Raw genomic sequence first — 22580 nt, forward strand, 5'->3', positions numbered from 1 at the left:
AGAATCTGAAAATCTTTCCAACACAAGCCATGATGTGTATGTGCAACCTCCTGATTTTAGAAATGGGCTATGTCAGATGCAAGGGAGAGCACCAGGATGCAGATCTCTTGTTAGCTGGTGTGCTCCCTGGGGCATTTGGTGGGCCCAGATACAGGAAGGTGGGCTCCTTGGGGCATTTGGTGGGCTGAAGCTGGACTAGATGGATCCAGCGGGGCTGTTCTTATGACCAAACACTTTAAATCCCACTTTCCCTAACACTTGTAAAGGGGACACTTTCTGAATAATTCATTTCATCAAAGAGTAAATCTGGCTAAAGCAACTCAAAGATTGTGGGGAAGAAAGGTCTTTATTGACACAAAGCAGCAGAAATTTTTGAAAGGCTGGACAATTTGTTAATCTAAACAGAGACCACAGTTCAGTGATGGAGCCTCCTTAGTCTATATGGAGAAGGGCCCAACTTCGGTCCTTAGCAGCACCTCCAGGGAGGGCTGGGAAAGACCCCCAAGCCTGAAGCTACAGAAAGCTGCTGCCAGTCCCCATAGACCAGAGTACCTTACCCTGTGTAATGCAGTTTATGTGACCCAAGAGTGCGAGATGGTGGGACACAAAGGTGTTTGGGCCCACAGAACCCAAGCTGGTCGTAAAGCCTCCTCTCAGCCCCTGACCCTCCTCCGACTGAATAGCAACTCCAATTAGCAACCTGGAACAAGGTTCCAGTTCTAAACCAAATGTGGTCCAGGCTAGTACTTGGCAAAATTAAGCGAACACTACCAGGTGGCCCCCTGGATTCTACAGGCTTGGAAGTGCCTCTGAACAAGAAGTCCTGCAGATGCAAGTGTGACTTTGTGCAGCATGTAGATTGCTATTTTAGTTCTGCAGTTGGTGATTTTGACCAACTGAGAAAGTTAGATCCAAGCTTCAAGGGCCATCCCTGACTCCCCTTCTTCCCACTACAAACAAAAGACGAACAGGTGTGTTGGGGAGGAGCTTATTGCAGAGGGTGGGGGGAAATTAGTTGGCCACTGCTGTCCTCCTCCAGTCCCTCCCGTGTTTGCATTCGCCAAGCAAGGAAAGATTAATCATTTGCGAGACAAAAATGTATCCCAGACGGGATCCCGATGAAGCCATCTCAGTTTAACTGATGAGTGCTGCAGACAGAGAAGGGAGGGGGGAGAGAGAGAAAAAATGTTAGGGGAGACAGAGAAAGCAAAAGGGCCTGCTGTCCAAGCTTAGGTGGGTGACGCTTGGAGACGATGTGACAAGAGCACCAAGAGGGCACGTGGCCAGGATAACCAGGAGTCCCACAAGGATAACTTCTCTTTTTACCAGTCTTCCTTACTGCAGTTAGCTCCACCTGCTGCCAAGTAGAGAAAAAACTCCACAAGGCGCCTGAATGCATCTTAACATTGTCCAGTTAACTCCTAACTCCGTTTGAGTGAAGGAACTTAAGTTGCGAATCGACTCGTTGAGGTGGTGCTGGAGACTGAGTTCAGCTGTGGAATCCCAATAAAGGAAGTGCAATGAGACAAATGAAGTTTTTCTAGACCATTGGTTCCCAACCTGTGGCTGTGGACCACAGGTGGTCCACGAGATCTTGAGAAGTGGTCCGTGATGTATCAGGAAAAAAAGATCACCTTTGATCACTTCCAGCATTTTGCTGAGTCCAGCACTCCCCCACGGACCACCAGAGAGGGCAGAGAACAGAGCGCCTGCACGGAAGTGTTGGCTGTGGGTGGTCTGTTCCCTGCCCTCTCTGTTTTCCTGTGGCGGAGTGCTCACTTAGCCAGCAGCAAAAGCAGAAACCCACACATTTTCTCTGTAAATAATAATTCTCACTTTTCTAATTATTACAAATTTAATTGTATTTTTTGTGTGCAGGGGGGTGGTGGGGTTGCATGTGGTTCATGACAATTCCAATTTTTGCCTCAGTGGTTCATAGGTTCCTAAAGGTTGGGAACCACAGTATAAATCAGCAAGTGGGAGAAATCGAGGGCCAGAGGGCCACCCTCTCTCTTTACCTGCCCCCACTAAGCGTGTCTGTGTGATGCTCTCAAAGGAGGAAATGCTAGATCCTAGCAGGAGGAAAGGAGATCCTAGCAGTGAAATTGGCGCAGGGTACCCAGGCAGCCAGACCTCCCCCCCCCCCACAATGAGCACAGCCCCCTCTTTGCTCTGCAGAGCCTCTGATGGGAAAGGAGGAGGGGGCACTCCAGGGTCTCCCAAGTAGCCAGGACTGGGAAGTGGGAGGAGGTTGGAACAGGGAAGAGGAAGAAAAAAAGTTACCTGCAGGCGGAGGGATGGCAGTCCCTGAAAAAGAGAAAAGAGACCAGTTGACTTAGCAGCCCCCAAGCCCCAAATCCAGCCCAGCCCAACCCAGCCCTTTCCGCCCCCCCCCCGACCAGTAGATCAAAATGCCAAAAATTAAGAACTGGTGGGATTGGGAAATGGGGAACTGGTGGGATTATTGTGTCTAAAACAAAACACACACACACACAGTTTGCTTCACAGGGGGGTTCAGTACTGAAACAAAAGTACATTAATTCTGAGGAGGGGGCAAGAGGAATAAATATTCTTCTCCAAAGAGAAGAGGTTCTTTTCTTGGTTCTAATGGAGTCATGAGGTGCGTTCCAATGCTGGCAAGCGGTGAGACACTTAAAATACAGGCATGTCGTTTGACAACCTTCTGCTTAAGGACAGACTGCACATACAACCGTAGTCAAAGCACAACAAAGAGGCTCTTAATGAGGCAGGAAGGACTCCCATAACCTGCAGCAGAGAGTCTGTTTACACAACAAAGCGGCTCTTAATGCAAAGAAGAGGCCGTTTATCTCTGGTAGCCTGTGCAGCCAGCTAGTATCTAACAGGGAGTGTCTGTTTACACAACAAAGGGAACAATCCTAACCCCTTATGTCAGTGCTTTCCAGCACTGGCATAGTGGTACCAGTGGGACGTGTGCTGCATCCTTGAGTCCCTTCGGGGAGAAAGGCGGGGTAAAAATAAAGTATAATAATTACCCTAATCATCATCATCATCATCATCATCCTGCAGTTCGGTGCCGCTCACGGAGGCCTCTTCAAAGTAAGGGAATGTTTGTTCCCTGACCTCAGAGCTGCATTGCCCTGATGTCAGTGCTGGAAAGCACTGACATAAGGGGCTGGGATTGCGCCCAAAGGCACTCTAGATTGGGCAGAATGTTTTCTCTTAACAACCTAATTGCATAACAACAGGGATTGGAGAACATATACCCATCTTCAAGTGACACACAACTGTAGTGGGTAGCTTCCCCCACCTGCATACCAGGTTTTTAACTCAGCTGTAAATAAAGCTTGGATAAAAAGCAAACATGTTGCAGATATGATGGTAGCACCTCAGGACTCTTACCAGCACTGGGACAGGAGAAGGCCCTGGACTGAATCTCCAGCCAAGAGCACAGAAAGATGCTTGGCTTTGCAAGGGGGAGATCAGCAGTGAGCTGTCCCTCACTTCTGAGAAGAAGCACAGCAGTCTCCCAAGTGCACCAGAAATGCAATTTCTCAGGCAGGAAGAGACACCAGAGCAACAGGAAGGAAATGGGAAGGCAGCCAGTGGTCAGGCAGGAGAGGAGCAAGAAACCAGGACGGGGTCAGGCTGGTCCCAGGATGACTCTCCAGGTTTGCTGCATTTTCTTTCAGGCCTGGACCACTTATGTCCACCTTCACCACCACCTCTGCTCCACAGCGTTAGGTCTGAGCCACAGGGAGGGACCTCTTGGAGGGAAGGGGATGGAGGCCTCCAAGGTTTCCAACTGGGAGAGGAGGAGGGGAAGGGCCAGCCAGGTCTGCCTCCTGCCTCAGCAGTACATGCTCTCCTCCGTTACCTTTCTTCTGCTTCAGGTACAGAGCCAGTCCGGGCACCAGGAAGACCAGGCCCAGAAGGAGCCCCACGACCCCCGTCCACATCTTGCTCCGGGCGGAGTCCGACTGCGGCTCTGCAGGAAGAGAAGGGGCCTTGACTTGAAAGGGGGCACTCCAGGAGCCAGCCTCCTGTGAGTCACAGGATGGATTGGGCCCTCCCAGGTACCCGACCCATTCTGGGTGTTTTGCCACCTCTGGCCCTGCTTATTGGCTCCAAGCAGCCCAGAGGACGTTGTCCAATGAAAAGTACAAGCCAAACTTGGTAGAACTGCCACCACCTTGCATTAGCCAGTGTCCCCGTTCAGAGAATCTGGGACCTTCCGGGCTTTGCTGTAGACCTTGCAGGTGCTGAGGCTCCCTCCTACCTTGGGGCACAGCCCTCAAGGCCCTAGGCTGCAACGTACATTACTTAGTAGCTTGACCAAGTGGCGAGGATGGATTCTGAACTCCTATTCCCAGTACACAATTACACAGGTTTGTGAGCTTATTAAGAGCACAATCCTAACCAGGTCTACTCAGAAGTAAGTCCTAGTTTGTTCAGTGGGGCTTACTCTCAGGAAAAGTGTGGTTAGGATTGCAGCCTAAGCCATTTCTACCTGATGTTGCATATATGCAACTGGGACCAAATGTGTACACCTGTGGGCTGGGCAAAAATGAGTTAAAGAGAATAAGGTCACACAGTTTAAAGGTTTAAGGCAGCAGTTGCAAGAGGCACAAACAACATTCTAGAAAATTCATCGGTTTAAAATAACAAAGCTAACTTGCTACACTTAACTATCTCTCACCTGGGTCAGTTGACCACTGAGGAACAGTTTGGCTCACAGGCTACCTGGGAGGCCAGGAGCCCATGATGGACAATGGAGCTAAGACAGAAGTAGCAGGCAGGGCCACACCTAAGACTCCCTGCTGGAGGGAAGCACACCACACCCCTTGGAGGCCTCTTCTTATCCCTTTATGACAATGGTTCCCAACCTTTAAGAGCCTGCAACCAGTGAGGCAAAAATTGGAATCGTCACGAACCAGGTGCGGCTGTGGGCAGTCTGGTCTCTGCCCTCTCCCAGGTGCTCCCCCGCAAATTATCAGAGAGGAGAGCCACTTCAGTGGCTGTGGCTGCAGGTCCATTCTCCACCTTCTTTGCTGGCCCGTGGGAGACCGCTTGCTCTGCAAGACACTGGAAGTGGTCAAAGGCAATCTTTTTTTCCTGAGACCTTGTAGACCACTTCTCAGGGTCTCGCAGACCACCTGCAGTCCATGGACCACAGACTGGGAACCAGAGCTTTATGATAATGACTTCTGAACTATCCAACCAGATTGCTTGATGGCTGGAAATTTCTCGAAGAGGCGAGTTGCTAGCGCTGCTGGTTCTTTCCCTTCCCATACTGAACACACGCAACTGGAGCAAATCATCCTTTGATAAGAGTACCTTCTCCTGCAAAAGCACTCTGCTTTCTAATTGGCTACCTCCTGACTATCTATCCTTCCCAGGCACTGAAGAACAGATAATACATTCTGTTCTACTCAGCTAATTGCCTACTTTCTCACAGCTACAAAGAAACTGTTACTTCTCTTAAATTGGCTCAGGCCTGGGGCCTACATTTAACCTGTTCATGATACCTCCCCACCCCCTCCTCAGAACACCCTTCTCCCAGGGATGCCCCCTTAGGCCAGGGTCTGTCTCTGTGGGCTGAGAAGGAATGGCCAGGACGTGTGATACAATTGCAGTGCTCAGATCTCCTACCCCACTGGACGCTGATGGGGTCCGGGAGGCTGGCATGCTCCACTTGGCAGGTGTAGACATCTCCGCGTTCCGGCTGCGCCTCCAGCATCACCTGCATGGAGAAGGTCCAGTCCCCATTCCGGATCGCCTCCGTGGACACCACTCTGCTCTCGTCCTCCTCCTGCCCGTTCCGCAGCCAAGTGATGTTAATCTTTATGGGGAAGAAGTTGGATGCGGTGCAAACCAGCAGAGTGTGGTGGGAGGAGGGATCCGAGCCCATGGGGATGATCTGCAGCTGGGGCGTCACTAGAGTGGAAGACAGAGAAGGCGGGTCAGAGCCTGGAGGGTTCTGTTGGAGAGCAGAGATTGTAGAAAGGACACTACTGTAAGTGTATGTAAATGATATGCCTGCCATACGATATGCCTGCCATAAGCTCACTTTCTCTTTGATATGAGTTGAGGCCCAATTATATACAACTTTCCAGCACTGATGCAGCAGAAATGCAGCCCCGAGGTAAGGGAACAAATGTTCCCTTATCATGAGGTGGCCTCCATGACTGCTCTTCCCCCCATGGAGAATGCAGAACATGCCCTGTTGGCATGGCTGCATCAGCCCTGGAAAGTTGAACAGGCTTGGGCCCTCAGATACATACTAAGTCTCTTGGAAAGGAAAGTCAGTTATTAGAAGTTACTCAGAATGTTCTTGAAGTCACGTGGCTGCAAGATGAACCATCTCTAAAACATAAGAAGAACCCCACTGGATCAGTCCAAAAGCCCATCTAGTCCTGCTTCCTGTATCTCACAGCGGCCCACCAAGTACCCCAGGGAGCACATAAGACAACAAGAGACCTCATCCTGGTGCCCTCCCTTGCATTGGCATTCTGACATAGCCCATTTCTAAAATCAGGAGGTTGCACATACACATCGTGGCTTGTAACCTGTGATGAATTTTTCCTCTAGAAATCTGCCCAGTTCTGTTTTAAAGGCATCCAGTTCAGAGACAGGTGGAGATCAGGGGTCTCAAGGCAAAGACAGAGTAGGAGAAGAAAGTAGGGAATGGTAGCATGATGGTGTCCCCAAAATGCCCAGCTCACAATACTGAAATACCCACAAGGCCTGGCTTTCAAAATCAGGCTTCTCTGGTTTAGGCTTCTCTCTGACCCTTGCTCAGGATGCTACCAGTCAGCAGCTACTGTCCTCCTTCTCAGAGACAAGCTGGCTAAACAAGATAAGCCAAGTACACAAAATATGGGCCTTCAAGGAAGGACAGATGGTAATAATTGCCCTGCTACCCCTGCTAATTGGGTAAGAGGCACTTTTTCAAGTGGGTGCTCCTTTTTTTAGCAGGGGGAGAGTAACTGGCCCTCCTCACCCCAACAGTGTCTGTTCTAGTGGCTGTCTGCAGGTATTCATTTGCATCTTTTTAGATTGGGAGCCCTTTTGGGACAGGGAGCCATTTAGTTATTGGATTTTTCTCTGTAAACCGCTTTGTGAACTTTTAGTTGAAAAGCGGTATATAAATACTGTTAATAATAATAATAACCACCACCACCACCAAATAAGACCAAGGGTATGAGACCCCGAAAGGACTAGGGTAAAGTGGTGTGATTGATTACCAGACCTTTGGTAATGGACATCCTGGATGTAAATAACCTGTCGATGCACATTGTACTGTTCTTCCTACCAAACATTCTGAACTGATAATGGATACTGATTTTACTTTTTGTTTGATTTTCCAAGGATTGTTTAATTTTCCAAGGCTTTTTTCCAAGGCTTGGAAAACCTAATTTTCCAAGGTTTAATTTTCCAAGATTGTTGAATTTCCAAGGATTGTTAAATTGTAAATTGTTTAATTTTCCAAGGATGTTTACCCCTCTCTCTCTGTGCCCTTGTGTACCCCTCCTCTATTCAGAATGCTCTATAAAACCTGCACTATTGTAACCCTTCGGGGTCCATCATCTCTTTGTGAGGTACCATCGATTTGTACAACGGCATTACAATATTAGCTGTTTTGTTCTCAATACCTCTTCAAATGATTCCAAGCATAGAATTGGCCTTCTTCGCTGCCACTGCACATTTCCAGCACTGACATAAGGGCAGTGCAGCTCCGAGGTAAGGGAACAGATATTCCCTTACTTTGAGGAGGACTCCCTGAGTGCCACCCAACTATAGGATGCAGCACACGTCCCATTGGCAAGCTATGCCAGTGCTGGAAAGTCGGTTCGGATTTGGGCCTAAAATGAATATATTACTGAAAACGTTGTTTCTCTTCCAGACTATACCAGTTTTACTCTCAGATAAACCATTTAAAGAATGGCAGAAAAATATGGCAAGGGAAAAAAACCGGGAGTTAAATTTAAGATTTTGCAGGATGCAAAAGAAAGTGGAGGTCTCGGCTTGCCAGATTTGAAAATTTACTATGGATCATGTTGTTTTTTGTGGATGAAAGAATAGTTGTTATTGCAAAATCAAAAACTGCTGAACCTAGAAGGACATGATTTAAGATTGGTTGACATGATATCTATGGTATGATTGCCCCTGCTAACTGGGTGAGAGGCACTTTTTCAAGTGAATGCTCCTCTTTTTTAGCAGGGGGAAAGTAACTGGCCCTCCTCACCCCCAGCAGCGTCTTTTCTACTGGCTGCCTGCTGGTGTCCTTTTGCATCTTTTTAGACTGTGAGTCCTTTTGGGAGAGGAAGCCATCAGTTATTTGATTTTCTCTGTACACCGCTTTGTGAACTTTTAGTCGAAAAGCGGTATATAAATACTGTTAATAATAATTAATTAATTAAGTGAAAGTAAATGTTGAATTTAAGAATCAATATGTTAGGCAGGCATTGTGGAGGATATGATGTTACGTGAAAATCCCCTTTTTCCTTTTAGTTGTAATTTTCTCTCTATATCTGGTTATGTTACTAAAATATCATGCAGGCTAAACTTCTCACACAGGCCACATTTCCAAAACTCTGGTCAAGTTGCAGGCTCATGGTTACACAACTACCACCTCCCCATGGTCACGCATTATGGGAGGAAGTCTGGCATCTTAAATCATTGTTTAAGTGTCTCCTATGTATTGTATTGGCAACCTTCAGTCTCGAAAGACTATGGTAACGCGCTCTGAAAGGTGGTTCTGGCACAGCGTCTAGTGTGGCTGAAAAGGCCAATCCGGGAGTGACAATCCCTTCCACACTGGGAGCAAGTGCAGTCTGTCCCTGGTCTGTCTCCCTGGCTATGGGCCTTCCTTCTTTGCCTCTTAGCCTCAGACTGTTGGCAAAGTGTCTCTTCAAACTGGGAAAGGCCATGCTGCACAGCCTGCCTCCAAGCGGGCCGCTCAGAGGCCAGGGTTTCCCACTTGTTGAGGTCCATCGCTAAGGCCTTCAGATCCCTCTTGCAGATGTCCTTGTATCGCAGCTGTGGTCTACCTGTAGGGCGCTTTCCTTGCATGAGTTCTCCATAGAGGAGATCCTTTGGGATCCGGCCATCATCCATTCTCACGACATGACCAAGCCAACGCAGGCGTCTCTGTTTCAGCAGTGAATACATGCTAGGGATGTGTCTCCTACATTACTGTATTCATTGTATTGTTTTAACCCAATCACTGTTTAAGAACTGTATGCAAAAGTGTCTCCTAACCCAATTACTGTCTGCAAACTTGAACTGCCTTCTTGTGTTGCTGATTCATTGTATTGTTTAAGTTCCCCCATCTAGGAAGCCAGCCATAGAACCCATTGAATTTTGCTGATAACTGACATCCTGATCCTTTCAATGTTTTACACGCTCCAAGCACCCTGCTGGGTGGTAGTAATCAAGCTACCATCCAGCTCAGCACTGTCTCCAAACCCCTTTTAAGTGAGGGCTTCCTCTCACACGTGGGCACTCTCTCTCCAAAGACCAACACATCTGTGCTGTGTCAGAGGGTCCTCTTCACAGGACTCTCCCCCCCCCCCAACTGCTCTACAGGACAGGTAACTATCTTGCGCCTGGAACTCTTTCCCTTCTCCCCCTCCCCCTTTTTCTGCCCTTCTCTCCCCATCTTTAGTTAGCAGCTAGAGATAGCAGATCAGGGACCCCTAAAATCCTTCCCTACAGCCTTTCCTTTTTTCTAATTTCCTCAGATGCACCAAATACTCTTTACATACAACCACCATGAAAGCTGGGTACACTAGATTCAAGTACTAGGACCAAGAAACATACACTTATCATTTCTCCATGTGCATGATGTTTACCTTTGTGCTTTTGTAATAAAACTGTAATCTTTTATTAAAAATCTTTCTCTCAGTCTCCTCTTTAAGCTAAAGGGAATTTCTCTGCATTACGCCGTCTTGTTATCCAGCCTACGATCCTAAGGTTCCACTAAGGGCAGTATAATCATTCCCCTAAACAAAACAGCCCTTTTGGTAACAATGGAACCGATATAAAATTCAGTTTTACAGCAAAATTCCACCGACATCACAACAAGAAGCACACTTTGGATTGACTACAGCACAGAGAGATTATGCGTTTTATTGCTGACTTTAGTGTCTTATTTTGTTATTTTATTATGTATTTTAATGTATTGATGTATTTAATGTATCCTGGAACGTGCTGGAATTCCTAGCATGTATTCACTGCTGAAACAGAGACGCCTGCGTTGGCTTGGTCATGTCGTGAGAATGGATGATGGCCGGATCCCAAAGGATCTCCTCTATGGAGAACTCGTGCAAGGAAAGCGCCCTACAGGTAGACCACAGCTGCGATACAAGGACATCTGCAAGAGGGATCTGAAGGCCTTAGCGATGGACCTCAACAAGTGGGAAACCCTGGCCTCTGAGCGGCCCACTTGGAGGCAGGCTGTGCAGCATGGCCTTTCCTGGTTTGAAGAGACACTTTGCCAACAGTCTGAGGCTAAGAGGCAAAGAAGGAAGGCCCATAGCCAGGGAGACAGACCAGGGACAGACTGCACTTGCTCCCGGTGTGGAAGGGATTGTCACTCCCGGATTGGCCTTTTCAGCCATACTAGACGCTGTGTCAGAACCACCTTTCAGAGCGCGATACCATAGTCTTTCGAGACTGAAGGTTGCCAATAATAATAATAAAAAAGACGCTGTGCCAGAACCACCTTTCAGAGCGCGATACCAGAGTCTTTCGAGACTGAAGGTTGCCAATACAATACAATAACAATAATGTATTGATTGTTAGCTGCCTTGGGTGCCCTTCAGGGAGAAAGGCACAGTATGTATATATGTGTGTGTGTGTGTGTGTGTATGTATGTATAAATAAATAAATAAATAAGGTTTTAATTGTCAATGGTTTTTATTTGCACAAATATCAGAAAGATTTAAAACCTATTAAAAGTCATATGGATTTGAAGAGAAGGAGTCAGTTTTGGACAAACAATCAGATAATTGATCAGATTATTTGATCAGATTGAGAAGATCAGATAATTTCTAAGATTTATAAGTTGTTGTTGAAATTTGAAACAGAAGATGAACAGGTTAAAGAATGTATGATTCATTGGCCTAAAAATTTTGGTCATGAGCTTTCTATGGAAAAATGGGAGAAATTATGGATAAAGCGTATGAACTTTACTGTATGTTAATATCAAGGAAAACATAAGATGATTTATAGAGGGTATATGACACCAAGTAACAGCCCAATCCTGACCTGCCTGGGGCGCGCAGCTGCAGCGGTGATGAGACTGGCTGCTGCCACATCCTGTGCTCCTTAGCCTGCCACAGGCAGCGCCTCAGAAGAAGGGGACTTTTGTCCCTTTCTCCTGGGTAAGGGAAGCAGCCCCGCAATGGGGCTACTCACTTTACCGCTATTGGGGTTTCATTTAGCTAAGATGTACAAAAAACATATGTCAAACAAATGTTGAAAATGTAAGAAACAGGAGGGATGTTTTTACCATATGTGGTGGACATGTATTAAAGCAAAAAAGTACTGGATACAGATACATGCACTGATGCAGTTGATTTTAAGAACAACTGTGCAAATGAAACCTGGGTATGATACATGAATGTGTGGGGAAAAGGCACGTCTGCGGGTCCTACTGCTGGGCTACCATCTGTACTAACCTGGTGGTGTAGCGCCAGGCTAGTGTCGGGAAAGTGCCCAGCCTCTGCTGCTCAGTGGTCTCAAGACCACCAAGCTGCATGGTGAGGGGGGGCGGGGAGGATGCGTTCCGGGGAGGGGGGAAGCAGGTGGAGAGCAGGGAGGAGGTGTGTTGGGGAGGTGGGGGCAGGGAGAGGGCAGGCGGGAGGCATGCTGGGGGAGGGAGCAGGGTGGGGGGGAGGGTCCGGTGGAGTTCTGCTCCACTGGATCCTGACCGCGTAAGGCTTGGTGTTCTACATGAACACCTTAACCCCATTAAAGTGAAATAGCCCCACTGCGGGGCTGTGTCCCTTACCCGGGAGAAGGGGACAAAAGTCTGCTTCTCCCAAGACACTGCCCAGGGCAGGCTGAGGTGTGCAGGATGGGGTGGCAGCTGTTCTTGGCGCCACTGCAGCTGTGCTCCCCGGGCAGCTCAGGACTGGGCTGCTAATGAGCTGCGGACTTGAAGATTAGATTTTAAGGTATAGAGAAATTATTGCTGGAGTAACAATCTGAAGAGGGCTGTTGGAGGCATAACGTACAGATGGGTGGAAATTTAGATCATTAAGATTTAAAGCTGTAAGCAATCAGAATATTCCACTTTGCTCATGCTGCGTTATTAGAGGTTTTCTTTCTCTGTACTTTAAAACTATTTTTTAAATGTTGTTTGTTTTCCTTTTCACTTTATTCTGTGTTTTCTTTTTTCTTGCTTTTTATATTATAATAAAGTAAGAAATTAAAAGAAAAAAAATAGAAGTAAATTAACCCATTGCTGTCCAACCCGCACATTTGATCCCTGTTGTGTATATGCAGGGTTGGGCCAAAATGGCTTAACTGCCCAATCCTATCCACACTTTCCTGGGAGTAAGCCCCATTGACACTACTGAGACTTACTTCTGAGTAGATACGCATAGGCTTGGGCTGCACGTTACCTGCATTAGGAGCCAGCCCTGTCCAACTTTCCAACCCGGTGCAATGGCAACGCACTGCTAAGGCGTCCATCCCGCCGCGACCCTCCTCCCAACTCCTGCAGCGCCCCTGCGTGGGGCGGATCCGCTGCGGCTCGGGCGCCTGCCTCTCCCAGGAGAGAACCAGCCCGCCCTTTGCCGCTGAGCCTTCCGGGCTCTGCTGCGGAGCGCCTGCGTGCGGGCAGCTGGAAAGGGCTCCTCCGGGCCAGGCAAAGACGGCAGGAAAGAGGACCCGCGCCCGCGCCGCGCCGCGCCACTCACGCTTCCTGGCGGAGACGAAGGCCTCGTCGATCCCGTAGTTGTGCCGGCAGAAGGAGTCCAGGGCGGCCCGCGCGTTCTCCAGCACCTCCGGCCGGCTGTTCCAGTAGCGCGCGTCGGGCTCGCCCAGCTCGGTGACGGCCTCGAAGCTCCCTCGGCGGCTGTCGAAGCGCAGGGTGTCCTGCCCGCCCCAGATGTCCCTGTACAGGAAGTAGGCGCCCGCGCCCGCCACGCCGTCGGGGAAGTGGCACTCGGACTTCACCTGCTCCACGAAGTGCTCTGCGGGGGAGAGGGAAGTCAGGCCCGCGTCAGGGGAGCCGCAGCCCAGGCGCGGTGCGGGAAGGCTCTGCACGGCCTCCAGTGGGACCGCACGGCGAGCCCCGGCCCTTTCCCCCCAGGGGGGCCGGAACAAGACTTGTGCTCCAGGAGAGGGACTGCCCCTGAACAAACCTCCGCTTCCCCCCCCACCCCCAACTCCTGGCTTGGAGGGAATGTTCTAAAGAACGAAAAACCAGCAGCAGAAGAGCCGGAGCTCCGTTTATGGGTATTCCCCACACTGAAAAGCGGGGCTGGACGCGACCTTTTTCGCACCCTGGCTGTTCTCAAGGACAGATGCGGGACTGGGAGTCCAAAGCTGGCTCGGACAAGCCTCTGCCCCGCAGCCTCAGTGCCGGGCTACACTGCAGGACTGTCGCAAGCCCCTCCCCGCTTTCTCTGCCACAAACCTGCAATGCAGCACCTGAAACAGCATTTGCCATGGGAAAGAGAACTGGGCACCGAAAGAGCTGGGAGGATGGGGGCAAACTGACAGGAGGCCTGGCTCCTTAATCTGCCCCTCTTCAGCCCAGCACCATAGCTTGTCCCAGGGGGTCTCTTTTTCCCTTCTGGGATGGAGGACCAGCTCCTCATTCTCTTGGGTGCATCAAATGCTGGGAGGACTTTTCTTTCACTGAAAAGTGGGACAGGCCATTTCTAAGAAGAATCTCAGTGCCACAGAAATCTCTGGCTGTTCCTGAGCAGCTTCTCCTCCTCCCCAAAGAGACAACTATCGGCAGTGCCCAAATGACCCAGGAAGCCCCCTTTCAGCATGACAGGGGGCATCCCCCACACTTCCTTCCATGCTGCTGCCCTCCTCTGCCCCTGCCCAATTTCCAGGCAGAGCATCTCCAGGTGGGGCTGGAACAGTGCCTCCCCTCCCCCCGAAAAAAGACAGAAGAATCACACCCATGTGCAGGTCCCCCTACTCCAGGGGTGTCAAACATAAGGCCTGGGGGCTGGATGCGGCCCACGGAAGCTTTTTATATGGCCCTTAGGCTTTCAGTTGCTGTGTAGTACTGAGGTGTTCCTGCTGAAAGGTCAGCCCACGTGAAAATTGGGCTCTCCCCTATCTTGAAATATGATCAAGATTTGTATATTTTCTCTTTTGTCATTTGCAGCTAACAAGTTCCTAAGTGAGAAAAAAGTGTTTATTTCTGGTTAAGACCTGTTTAATGACATCACTTCTGGCCCTCAGCAGGCATCATGAATGCTATGTGGCCGTCCGTATGAAATGAGTTTGACACCCCTGCCCTAATCCATGAAAGGCCTCAAAGATCAGGAACAGATTGCCGCGAGGTGGTGGCCTCTCCCTCACTGGAGATCTTCAAGCAGAGGCTCGACTAACACCTATTGGAGATGCTCTAATTTCCCACTACAAGCAGGGGCTTGGACTACATGACATATTAGGTCCCTTCCAACTCTGTGATTCTATGATCACAACTGACATCTTGAATTGTGCCAAGAAACTCACTAGCAAGTACTGCTGGTGGAAGGGGAATATAAGAACATAAGAACAGCCCCACTGGATCAGGCCAAAGGCCCATCTAGTCCAGCCTCCTGTATCTCACAGCGGCCCACCAAATGCCCCAGGGAGCACACCAGATAACAAGAGAACTCGTCCTGGTGCCCTCCCTTGGCAGCAGAAATGCCTGCTCCTCCCAAGAGCTGACTGTAAGTCCACAGCCTTGCAGCAGCAAAATTCTTCACCCGTAGGGCAGGGACTCTTCAAGGGCAGTCCCATTTAGTGGGGGTTACAGCAGTCAAGTCTTGATAAAGGCCCCAATCTTATCCAAATCCCCCCACTGATGCATACACTCCAAAAGGCTCATGCTGCATCCTATTAGGGGGCGGGCAATTGGACAGCCTGCAGGGGTAAGTAAAAACATGTACTTACCTTCTGGTCTCTAATGGGTCTTGTAAAAGTATGGCAATTGGATACAAGATTTTAGATGTTTCAGACTGGCAAATAGGAGTATGCAGAAGAACGTAGAGAGAGCTGTGAGAATAAATAGTCTCTGAATCCTGGTCAAATAGATGAAACTGGGGAAGTCTGGTGGAATCTGGAAGGTCAGGCCAGAGACTGAGACAGGCTAAGGTTATAGAATCAAATTGGGGGCAAGGGGGGGACAGAGTTTGTGGATAGCTCAGAACCCATTAGTCACCTGTCCTCTGGCGGGCTCCATGAATAGCTGCTCTAAGGCACTATCATTTACCCTGTCAAGAAATCTGGTCTCTCTTTAGTGACCAGAGCATGAAATGACCCAGTCAATGTGAGGATAATGGAAGTCCCCCATGATTACAACCCTGTCCCTCTGCGACACTTGAACCAGAATGGAACCAGACTGTTGGCACGTAACATTAAAACGGTGGCAGAGCAGCTTTCAAACTGACCCCTGGAGGAAAACCATCAGGAGCAGAGGGGCATCCGGTTTGGGACTCTTCCTCCCTATGGGATGAGGATGGGGAGGTCAGAGAACAACAAGGCAAGAATAGAGTAGGAGTAGGAATTGGGAGGGAAGCATGATGGGATGTGATATCCTGTCCAGCAAAGCAAGAGACTGAAGGGATAAAGAAGTAAATAAGCAACCCATCTTGGGGGATTCCGTGTACAATTGTTTTTATGGAAATGTCCGAAGTCTCTGATGGGCAGAGAACTGGATGGGCAGAGAACTGGAAGATGGGAGAACTGGAATGTTTGGTGACTACGGAAAACTTTTATATAGTGGGAATAATGGAAACTTGGCGGAATGTGGAGAATCAGTGGGATACCACAATCCCAGGCTATAAACTCTACAGGAGGGGCAGGGAAGGGTGCTTTGGAGGTGGGGTGGTCTTTTATGTTAAAGAAGGAGTAGAATCCAGCAAAGTAGAGATTGAAGGTGGGTCCGATTCCACCACAGAATCTCTGTGGCTTAAATTACTAGGCTCGAGGAGTGATATAATAGTGAGGGCATGCTATTGTTCTCTGGACCAGAAACTTGAAGGAGACCTTGAGATCAGACCAGGGAGATGTCGTAAGTACATAAGAACAGCCCTGCTGGATCAGGCCAAAGGCCCATCTAGCCCAGCTTCCTGTATTTCAGTTACCCACCAAATGCCTCAGGGAGCACACAATGCCTTGGCTGATGCTGTTGTCAGCCAGGGAACTTCTAATGGTGTCAACTCCTCCTCCTCCTCCTCCTGAACAGGCACAGCTGGAGCATCAGCTGAAAGGGAGCAATGGAGCTCCTGCCATCACCACCACCTGCAAGTCCAAGAACAGACCCCCAGGCTGTGAACTGGATTTTCAAAGGGAGTCCTGCAAGTCCTCCCCAAAGATGCTGAATCCCTGTGTGGGAAGGTGGTGGCTCTCTGAAATGGACCTGAAGCTCTCTGGTCGCCGGGAGGTGTGGGTGAGCTAAAGGGGAAGAGTTGGGGAAGAGAGAACTGGCCGTCTGACCCTTCAAATCAATATTTTAAAAGCATGAATTCAACAGGGATGGTGCAAGGAGAGAGAACAATTAATCCCCCCTAGCAAAAAGAAGGTATTGAACATAAATATAATTATGGTCAACGAGATTATTAAGCATCAAGATTACGTAGCGCTCAGGAGTCTGTGCGCATCTCAGTGCCCCTTCTAGTCCAGGGGTCCTCAGCTCATTGTTCTGGTTTGGCTGTGGAGCCCCAGAAGAATTACAAGTGCAGCTGAAAATGGAACTGCACAAGGAAAACACAGACAGCAGCTGGAAGAGGAAACAAGTTCAGATTTAAACTGGAGTTTTCTCCCTATTATTATTATTATTAACAGTATTTATATACCGCTTTTCAACTAAAAGTTCACAAAGCGGTTTACAGAGAAAAATCAAATAACCGATGGCTCCCTGTCCCAAAAGGGCTCACAATCTAAAAGATGCAAATGAATACCAGCAGACAGCCACTAGAACAGACACTGCTGGGGTGAGGTGGGCCAGTTACTCTCCCCCTGCTAAAAAAAGGAGCACCCACTTGAAAAAGTGCCTCTTACCCAATTAGCAGTTCTGGCCCTGATCTTGCGGGGGGGGGGGAGCAGCTCCCTTGGACATCAAGAGGTACTATCCAACAGGCCACTAATCAATTCACTCTGTGCCCACAGTTCTTCCTTGACCAATGAAGAGTACTCTGTACAAGTACAAGAGACAGACCCAGCCTGAACGGAAAGGGGGGAGTGAGCTGGGCTGGATCCTTCAGGCCCTGTGCCTGAAGTTAAGGGAAGAGACTGAACCATCCTTCCCTCTCAGAGTAAGATGCTGGGGTGAGTGAGGAGGCAAAGCCCTGGATTGGTGATTGTGAAATGGGGGGTGGCACTTGCTCCAATTGATGTGAAGCCAACAGCTGTGGGGGAGAGCAGGGCTGGTCTGCGGCAGCAAGAACAACCAGGAGTCATATGGGACCTGCTGGCACTGTCTTAAGAACATAAGAACAGCCCCACTGAATCAGGCCACAGGCCCATCTAGGCCAGCTTCCTGTATCTCACAGCGGCCCACCAAATGCCCCAGGGAGCACACCAGATAACAAGAGACCTGCAAGGCCTCCTGGGAATTGTAGTTAAGAACATAAGAACAGCCCCACTGAATCAGGCCACAGGCCCATCTAGGCCAGCTTCCTGTATCTCACAGCGGCCCACCAAATGCCCCAGGGAGCACACCAGATAACAAGAGACCTGCAAGGCCTCCTGGGAATTGTAGTTAAGAACATAAGAACAGCCCCACTGGATCAGGCCATAGGCCCATCTAGTCCAGCTTCCTGTATCTCACAGCGGCCCACCAAATGCCCCAGGGAGCACACCAGACAACAAGAGACCTGCAAGGCATCCTGGGAATTGTAGTTAAGAACATAAGAACAGCCCCACTGGATCAGGCCACAGGCCCATCTAGTCCAGCTTCCTGCATCTCACAGCAGCCCACCAAATGCCCCAGGGAGCATACCAGACAACAAGAGACCTGCAAGGCATTTTGGGAATTGTAGTTAAGAACATAAGAACAGCCCCACTGGATCAGGCCACAGGCCCATCTAGTCCAGCTTCCTGTATCTCACAGCGGCCCACCAAATGCCCCAGGGAGCACACCAGACAACAAGAGACCTGCAAGGCATTCTGGGAATTGTAGTTAAGAACATAAGAACAGCCCCACTGGATCAGGCCATAGGCCCATCTAGTCCAGCTTCCTGTATCTCACAGCGGCCCACCAAATGCCCCAGGGAGCACACCAGATAACAAGAGACCTGCAAGGCCTCCTGGGAATTGCAGTTAAGAACATAAGAACAGCCCCACTGGATCAGGCCATAGGCCCATCTAGTCCAGCTTCCTGTATCTCACAGCGGCCCACCAAATGCCCCAGGGAGCACACCAGATAACAAGAGACCTGCAAGGCCTCCTGGGAATTGTAGTTAAGAACATAAGAACAGCCCCACTGGAGCAGGCCATAGGCCCATCTAGTCCAGCTTCCTGTATCTCACAGCGGCCCACCAAATGCCCCAGGGAGCACACCAGATAACAAGAGACCTGCAAGGCCTCCTGGGAATTGTAGTTAAGAACATAAGAACAGCCCCACTGGAGCAGGCCATAGGCCCATCTAGTCCAGCTTCCTGTATCTCACAGCGGCCCACCAAATGCCCCAGGGAGCACACCAGATAACAAGAGACCTGCAAGGCTTCCTGGGAATTGCAGTTAAGAACATAAGAACAGCCCCACTGGATCAGGCCATAGGCCCATCTAGTCCAGCTTCCTGTATCTCACAGCGGCCCCACCAAATGCCCCAGGGAGCACACCAGATAACAAGAGACCTGCAAGGCTTCCTGGGAATTGCAGTTAAGAACATAAGAACAGCCCCACTGGATCAGGCCATAGGCCCATCTAGTCCAGCTTCCTGTATCTCACAGCGGCCCACCAAATGCCCCAGGGAGCACACCAGATAACAAGAGACCTGCAAGACTTCCTGGGAATTGCAGTTAAGAACATAAGAACAGCCCCACTGGAGCAGGCCATAGGCCCATCTAGTCCAGCTTCCTGTATCTCACAGCGGCCCACCAAATGCCCCAGGGAGCACACCAGATAACAAGAGACCTGCAAGGCTTCCTGGGAATTGCAGTTAAGAACATAAGAACAGCCCCACTGGATCAGGCTATAGGCCCATCTAGTCCAGCTTCCTGTATCTCACAGCGGCCCCACCAAATGCCCCAGGGAGCACACCAGGTAACAAGAGACCTGCAAGGCTTCCTGGGAATTGTAGTTAAGAACATAAGAACAGCCCCACTGAATCAGGCCAAAGGCCCATCCAGTCCAGCTTCCTGCATCTCACAGCGGCCCACCAAATGCCCCAGGGAGCACACCAGGTAACAAGAGACCTGCAAGGCTTCCTGGGAATTGTAGTTAAGAACATAAGAACAGCCCCGCTGGATCAGGCCATAGGCCCATCTAGTCCAGCTTCCTGCATCTCACAGCGGCCCACCAAATGCCCCAGGGAGCACACCAGATAACAAGAGACCTGCAAGCCCTCCTGGGAATTGTAGTTAAGAACATAAGAACAGCCCCGCTGGATCAGGCCACAGGCCCATCTAGTCCAGTTTCCTGTATCTCACAGCGGCCCACCAAATGCCCCAGGGAGCACACCAGATAACAAGAGACCTGCAAGGCTTCCTGGGAATTGTAGTTAAGAACATAAGAACAGCCCCACTGGATCAGGCCATAGGCCCATCTAGTCCAGCTTCCTGTATCTCACAGCGGCCCACCAAATGCCCCAGGGAGCACACCAGATAACAAGAGACCTGCAAGGCTTCCTGGGAATTGTAGTTAAGAACATAAGAACAGCCCCACTGGATCAGGCCATAGGCCCATCTAGTCCAGTTTCCTGTATCTCACAGCAGCCCACCAAATGCCCCAGGGAGCACACCAGATAACAAGAGACCTGCAAGGCTTCCTGGGAATTGTAGTTAAGAACATAAGAACAGCCCCACTGGATCAGGCCACAGGCCCATCTAGTCCAGTTTCCTGTATCTCACAGCAGCCCACCAAATGCCCCAGGGAGCACACCAGATAACAAGAGACCTGCAAGGCTTCCTGGGAATTGTAGTTAAGAACATAAGAACAGCCCCACTGGATCAGGCCACAGGCCCATCTAGTCCAGTTTCCTGTATCTCACAGCGGCCCACCAAATGCCCCAGGGAGCACACCAGGTAACAAGAGACCTGCAAGGCCTCCTGGGAATTGTAGTTTAAGAACATAAGAACAGCCCCACTGGGTCAGGCCAGAGGCCCATCTAGTCCAGCTTCCTGTATCTCACAGCGGCCCACCAAATGCCCCAGGGAGCACACCAGATAACAAGAGACCTGCAAGGCCTCCTGGGAATTGTAGTTTAAGAACATAAGAACAGCCCCACTGGATCAGGCCAGAGGCCCATCTAGTCCAGCTTCCTGTATCTCACAGCGGCCCACCAAATGCCCCAGGGAGCACACCAGATAACAAGAGACCTGCAAGGCTTCCTGGGAATTGCAGTTAAGAACATAAGAACAGCCCCACTGGATCAGGCCATAGGCCCATCTAGTCCAGCTTCCTGTATCTCACAGCGGCCCACCAAATGCCCCAGGGAGCACACCAGATAACAAGAGACCTGCAAGACTTCCTGGGAATTGCAGTTAAGAACATAAGAACAGCCCCACTGGAGCAGGCCATAGGCCCATCTAGTCCAGCTTCCTGTATCTCACAGCGGCCCACCAAATGCCCCAGGGAGCACACCAGATAACAAGAGACCTGCAAGGCTTCCTGGGAATTGCAGTTAAGAACATAAGAACAGCCCCACTGGATCAGGCCATAGGCCCATCTAGTCCAGCTTCCTGTATCTCACAGCGGCCCCACCAAATGCCCCAGGGAGCACACCAGGTAACAAGAGACCTGCAAGGCTTCCTGGGAATTGTAGTTAAGAACATAAGAACAGCCCCACTGAATCAGGCCAAAGGCCCATCCAGTCCAGCTTCCTGCATCTCACAGCGGCCCACCAAATGCCCCAGGGAGCACACCAGGTAACAAGAGACCTGCAAGGCTTCCTGGGAATTGTAGTTAAGAACATAAGAACAGCCCCGCTGGATCAGGCCATAGGCCCATCTAGTCCAGCTTCCTGCATCTCACAGCGGCCCACCAAATGCCCCAGGGAGCACACCAGATAACAAGAGACCTGCAAGCCCTCCTGGGAATTGTAGTTAAGAACATAAGAACAGCCCCGCTGGATCAGGCCACAGGCCCATCTAGTCCAGTTTCCTGTATCTCACAGCGGCCCACCAAATGCCCCAGGGAGCACACCAGATAACAAGAGACCTGCAAGGCTTCCTGGGAATTGTAGTTAAGAACATAAGAACAGCCCCACTGGATCAGGCCATAGGCCCATCTAGTCCAGCTTCCTGTATCTCACAGCGGCCCACCAAATGCCCCAGGGAGCACACCAGATAACAAGAGACCTGCAAGGCCTCCTGGGAATTGTAGTTTAAGAACATAAGAACAGCCCCACTGGATCAGGCCAGAGGCCCATCTAGTCCAGCTTCCTGTATCTCACAGCGGCCCACCAAATGCCCCAGGGAGCACACCAGATAACAAGAGACCTGCAAGGCCTCCTGGGAATTGTAGTTAAGAACATAAGAACAGCCCCACTGGATCAGGCCACAGGCCCATCTAGTCCAGCTTCCTGTATCTCACAGCGGCCCACCAAATGCCCCAGGGAGCACACCAGATAACAAGAGACCTGCAAGGCTTCCTGGGAATTGTAGTTTAAGAACATAAGAACAGCCCTACTGGATCAGGCCATAGGCCCATCTAGTCCAGCTTCCTGTATCTCACAGCGGCATCGGTTCCTCAGGTGCAGCTCACGAAAGGAGCTGCAGTCTAGGAAAGCTGCTGCCAAAGTCAACCAACTTGTCCTTTCAGGTGCCACAAAACTCTCAGTACTTTTGTGGGTTGACTTTGGACTCTCCCCTTCCTGCCCCTCATGCTGGAGCTGCTGAGTCTTTGTGGCATTTGTGAGTGGGGCGGATGCCTCCTTCCTTGCTCTGCTCCCCTCAGCAGAAAGACCCTTCTGTGCCCCCCCTTGGATATTTGCTCACCTGGAGGCCTCGTGCTCTGCAGCTCAGGGGGACAGACCACCACCACCAGCAGCAGCAGAACCCCAATGCCTGGAGCAGACCTCATCTTTCCTTGGGAGAGACACCCTCTGGTCACTTGTCTCAACCCAGCCCTGGGAATCAACTCCTGCCAGGGTCCCGTCCCCAAGCAGTGCCAGCTGCAGAGCCAATCAGCCTCCCAGCTGATGCAGCGTCATCAGTCGCCAGGCAGGAATGTCAAGGAAAAAGCCAGTT

The 22580-nt window shown here is 50.1% G+C and overlaps 2 protein-coding genes across 2 annotated transcripts in view; one reads left to right on the forward strand and one right to left on the reverse strand.

The window, feature by feature from the left end:
- The window catches only part of LOC136639348 (HLA class II histocompatibility antigen, DR alpha chain-like), a 72009-nt gene that overhangs the window by 6194 nt on the left and 43235 nt on the right, over window positions 1–22580 (forward strand). The window lies entirely within an intron of this gene.
- Window positions 331–22413, reverse strand: LOC136641494 (H-2 class II histocompatibility antigen, E-S beta chain-like). Its single transcript, XM_066617324.1, has 6 exons — window positions 22329–22413; window positions 12912–13187; window positions 5632–5916; window positions 3857–3967; window positions 2284–2307; window positions 331–1148 (listed from the first exon to the last, which is right to left on the reverse strand). Exons 1-6 carry the CDS (start codon window positions 22411–22413, stop codon window positions 1135–1137), a joined length of 795 nt encoding a protein of 264 aa, XP_066473421.1. The 3' UTR covers window positions 331–1134.

Source organism: Tiliqua scincoides, chromosome 2 (assembly GCF_035046505.1).
Source record: "Tiliqua scincoides isolate rTilSci1 chromosome 2, rTilSci1.hap2, whole genome shotgun sequence".
Taxonomy (NCBI): domain Eukaryota; kingdom Metazoa; phylum Chordata; class Lepidosauria; order Squamata; family Scincidae; genus Tiliqua; species Tiliqua scincoides.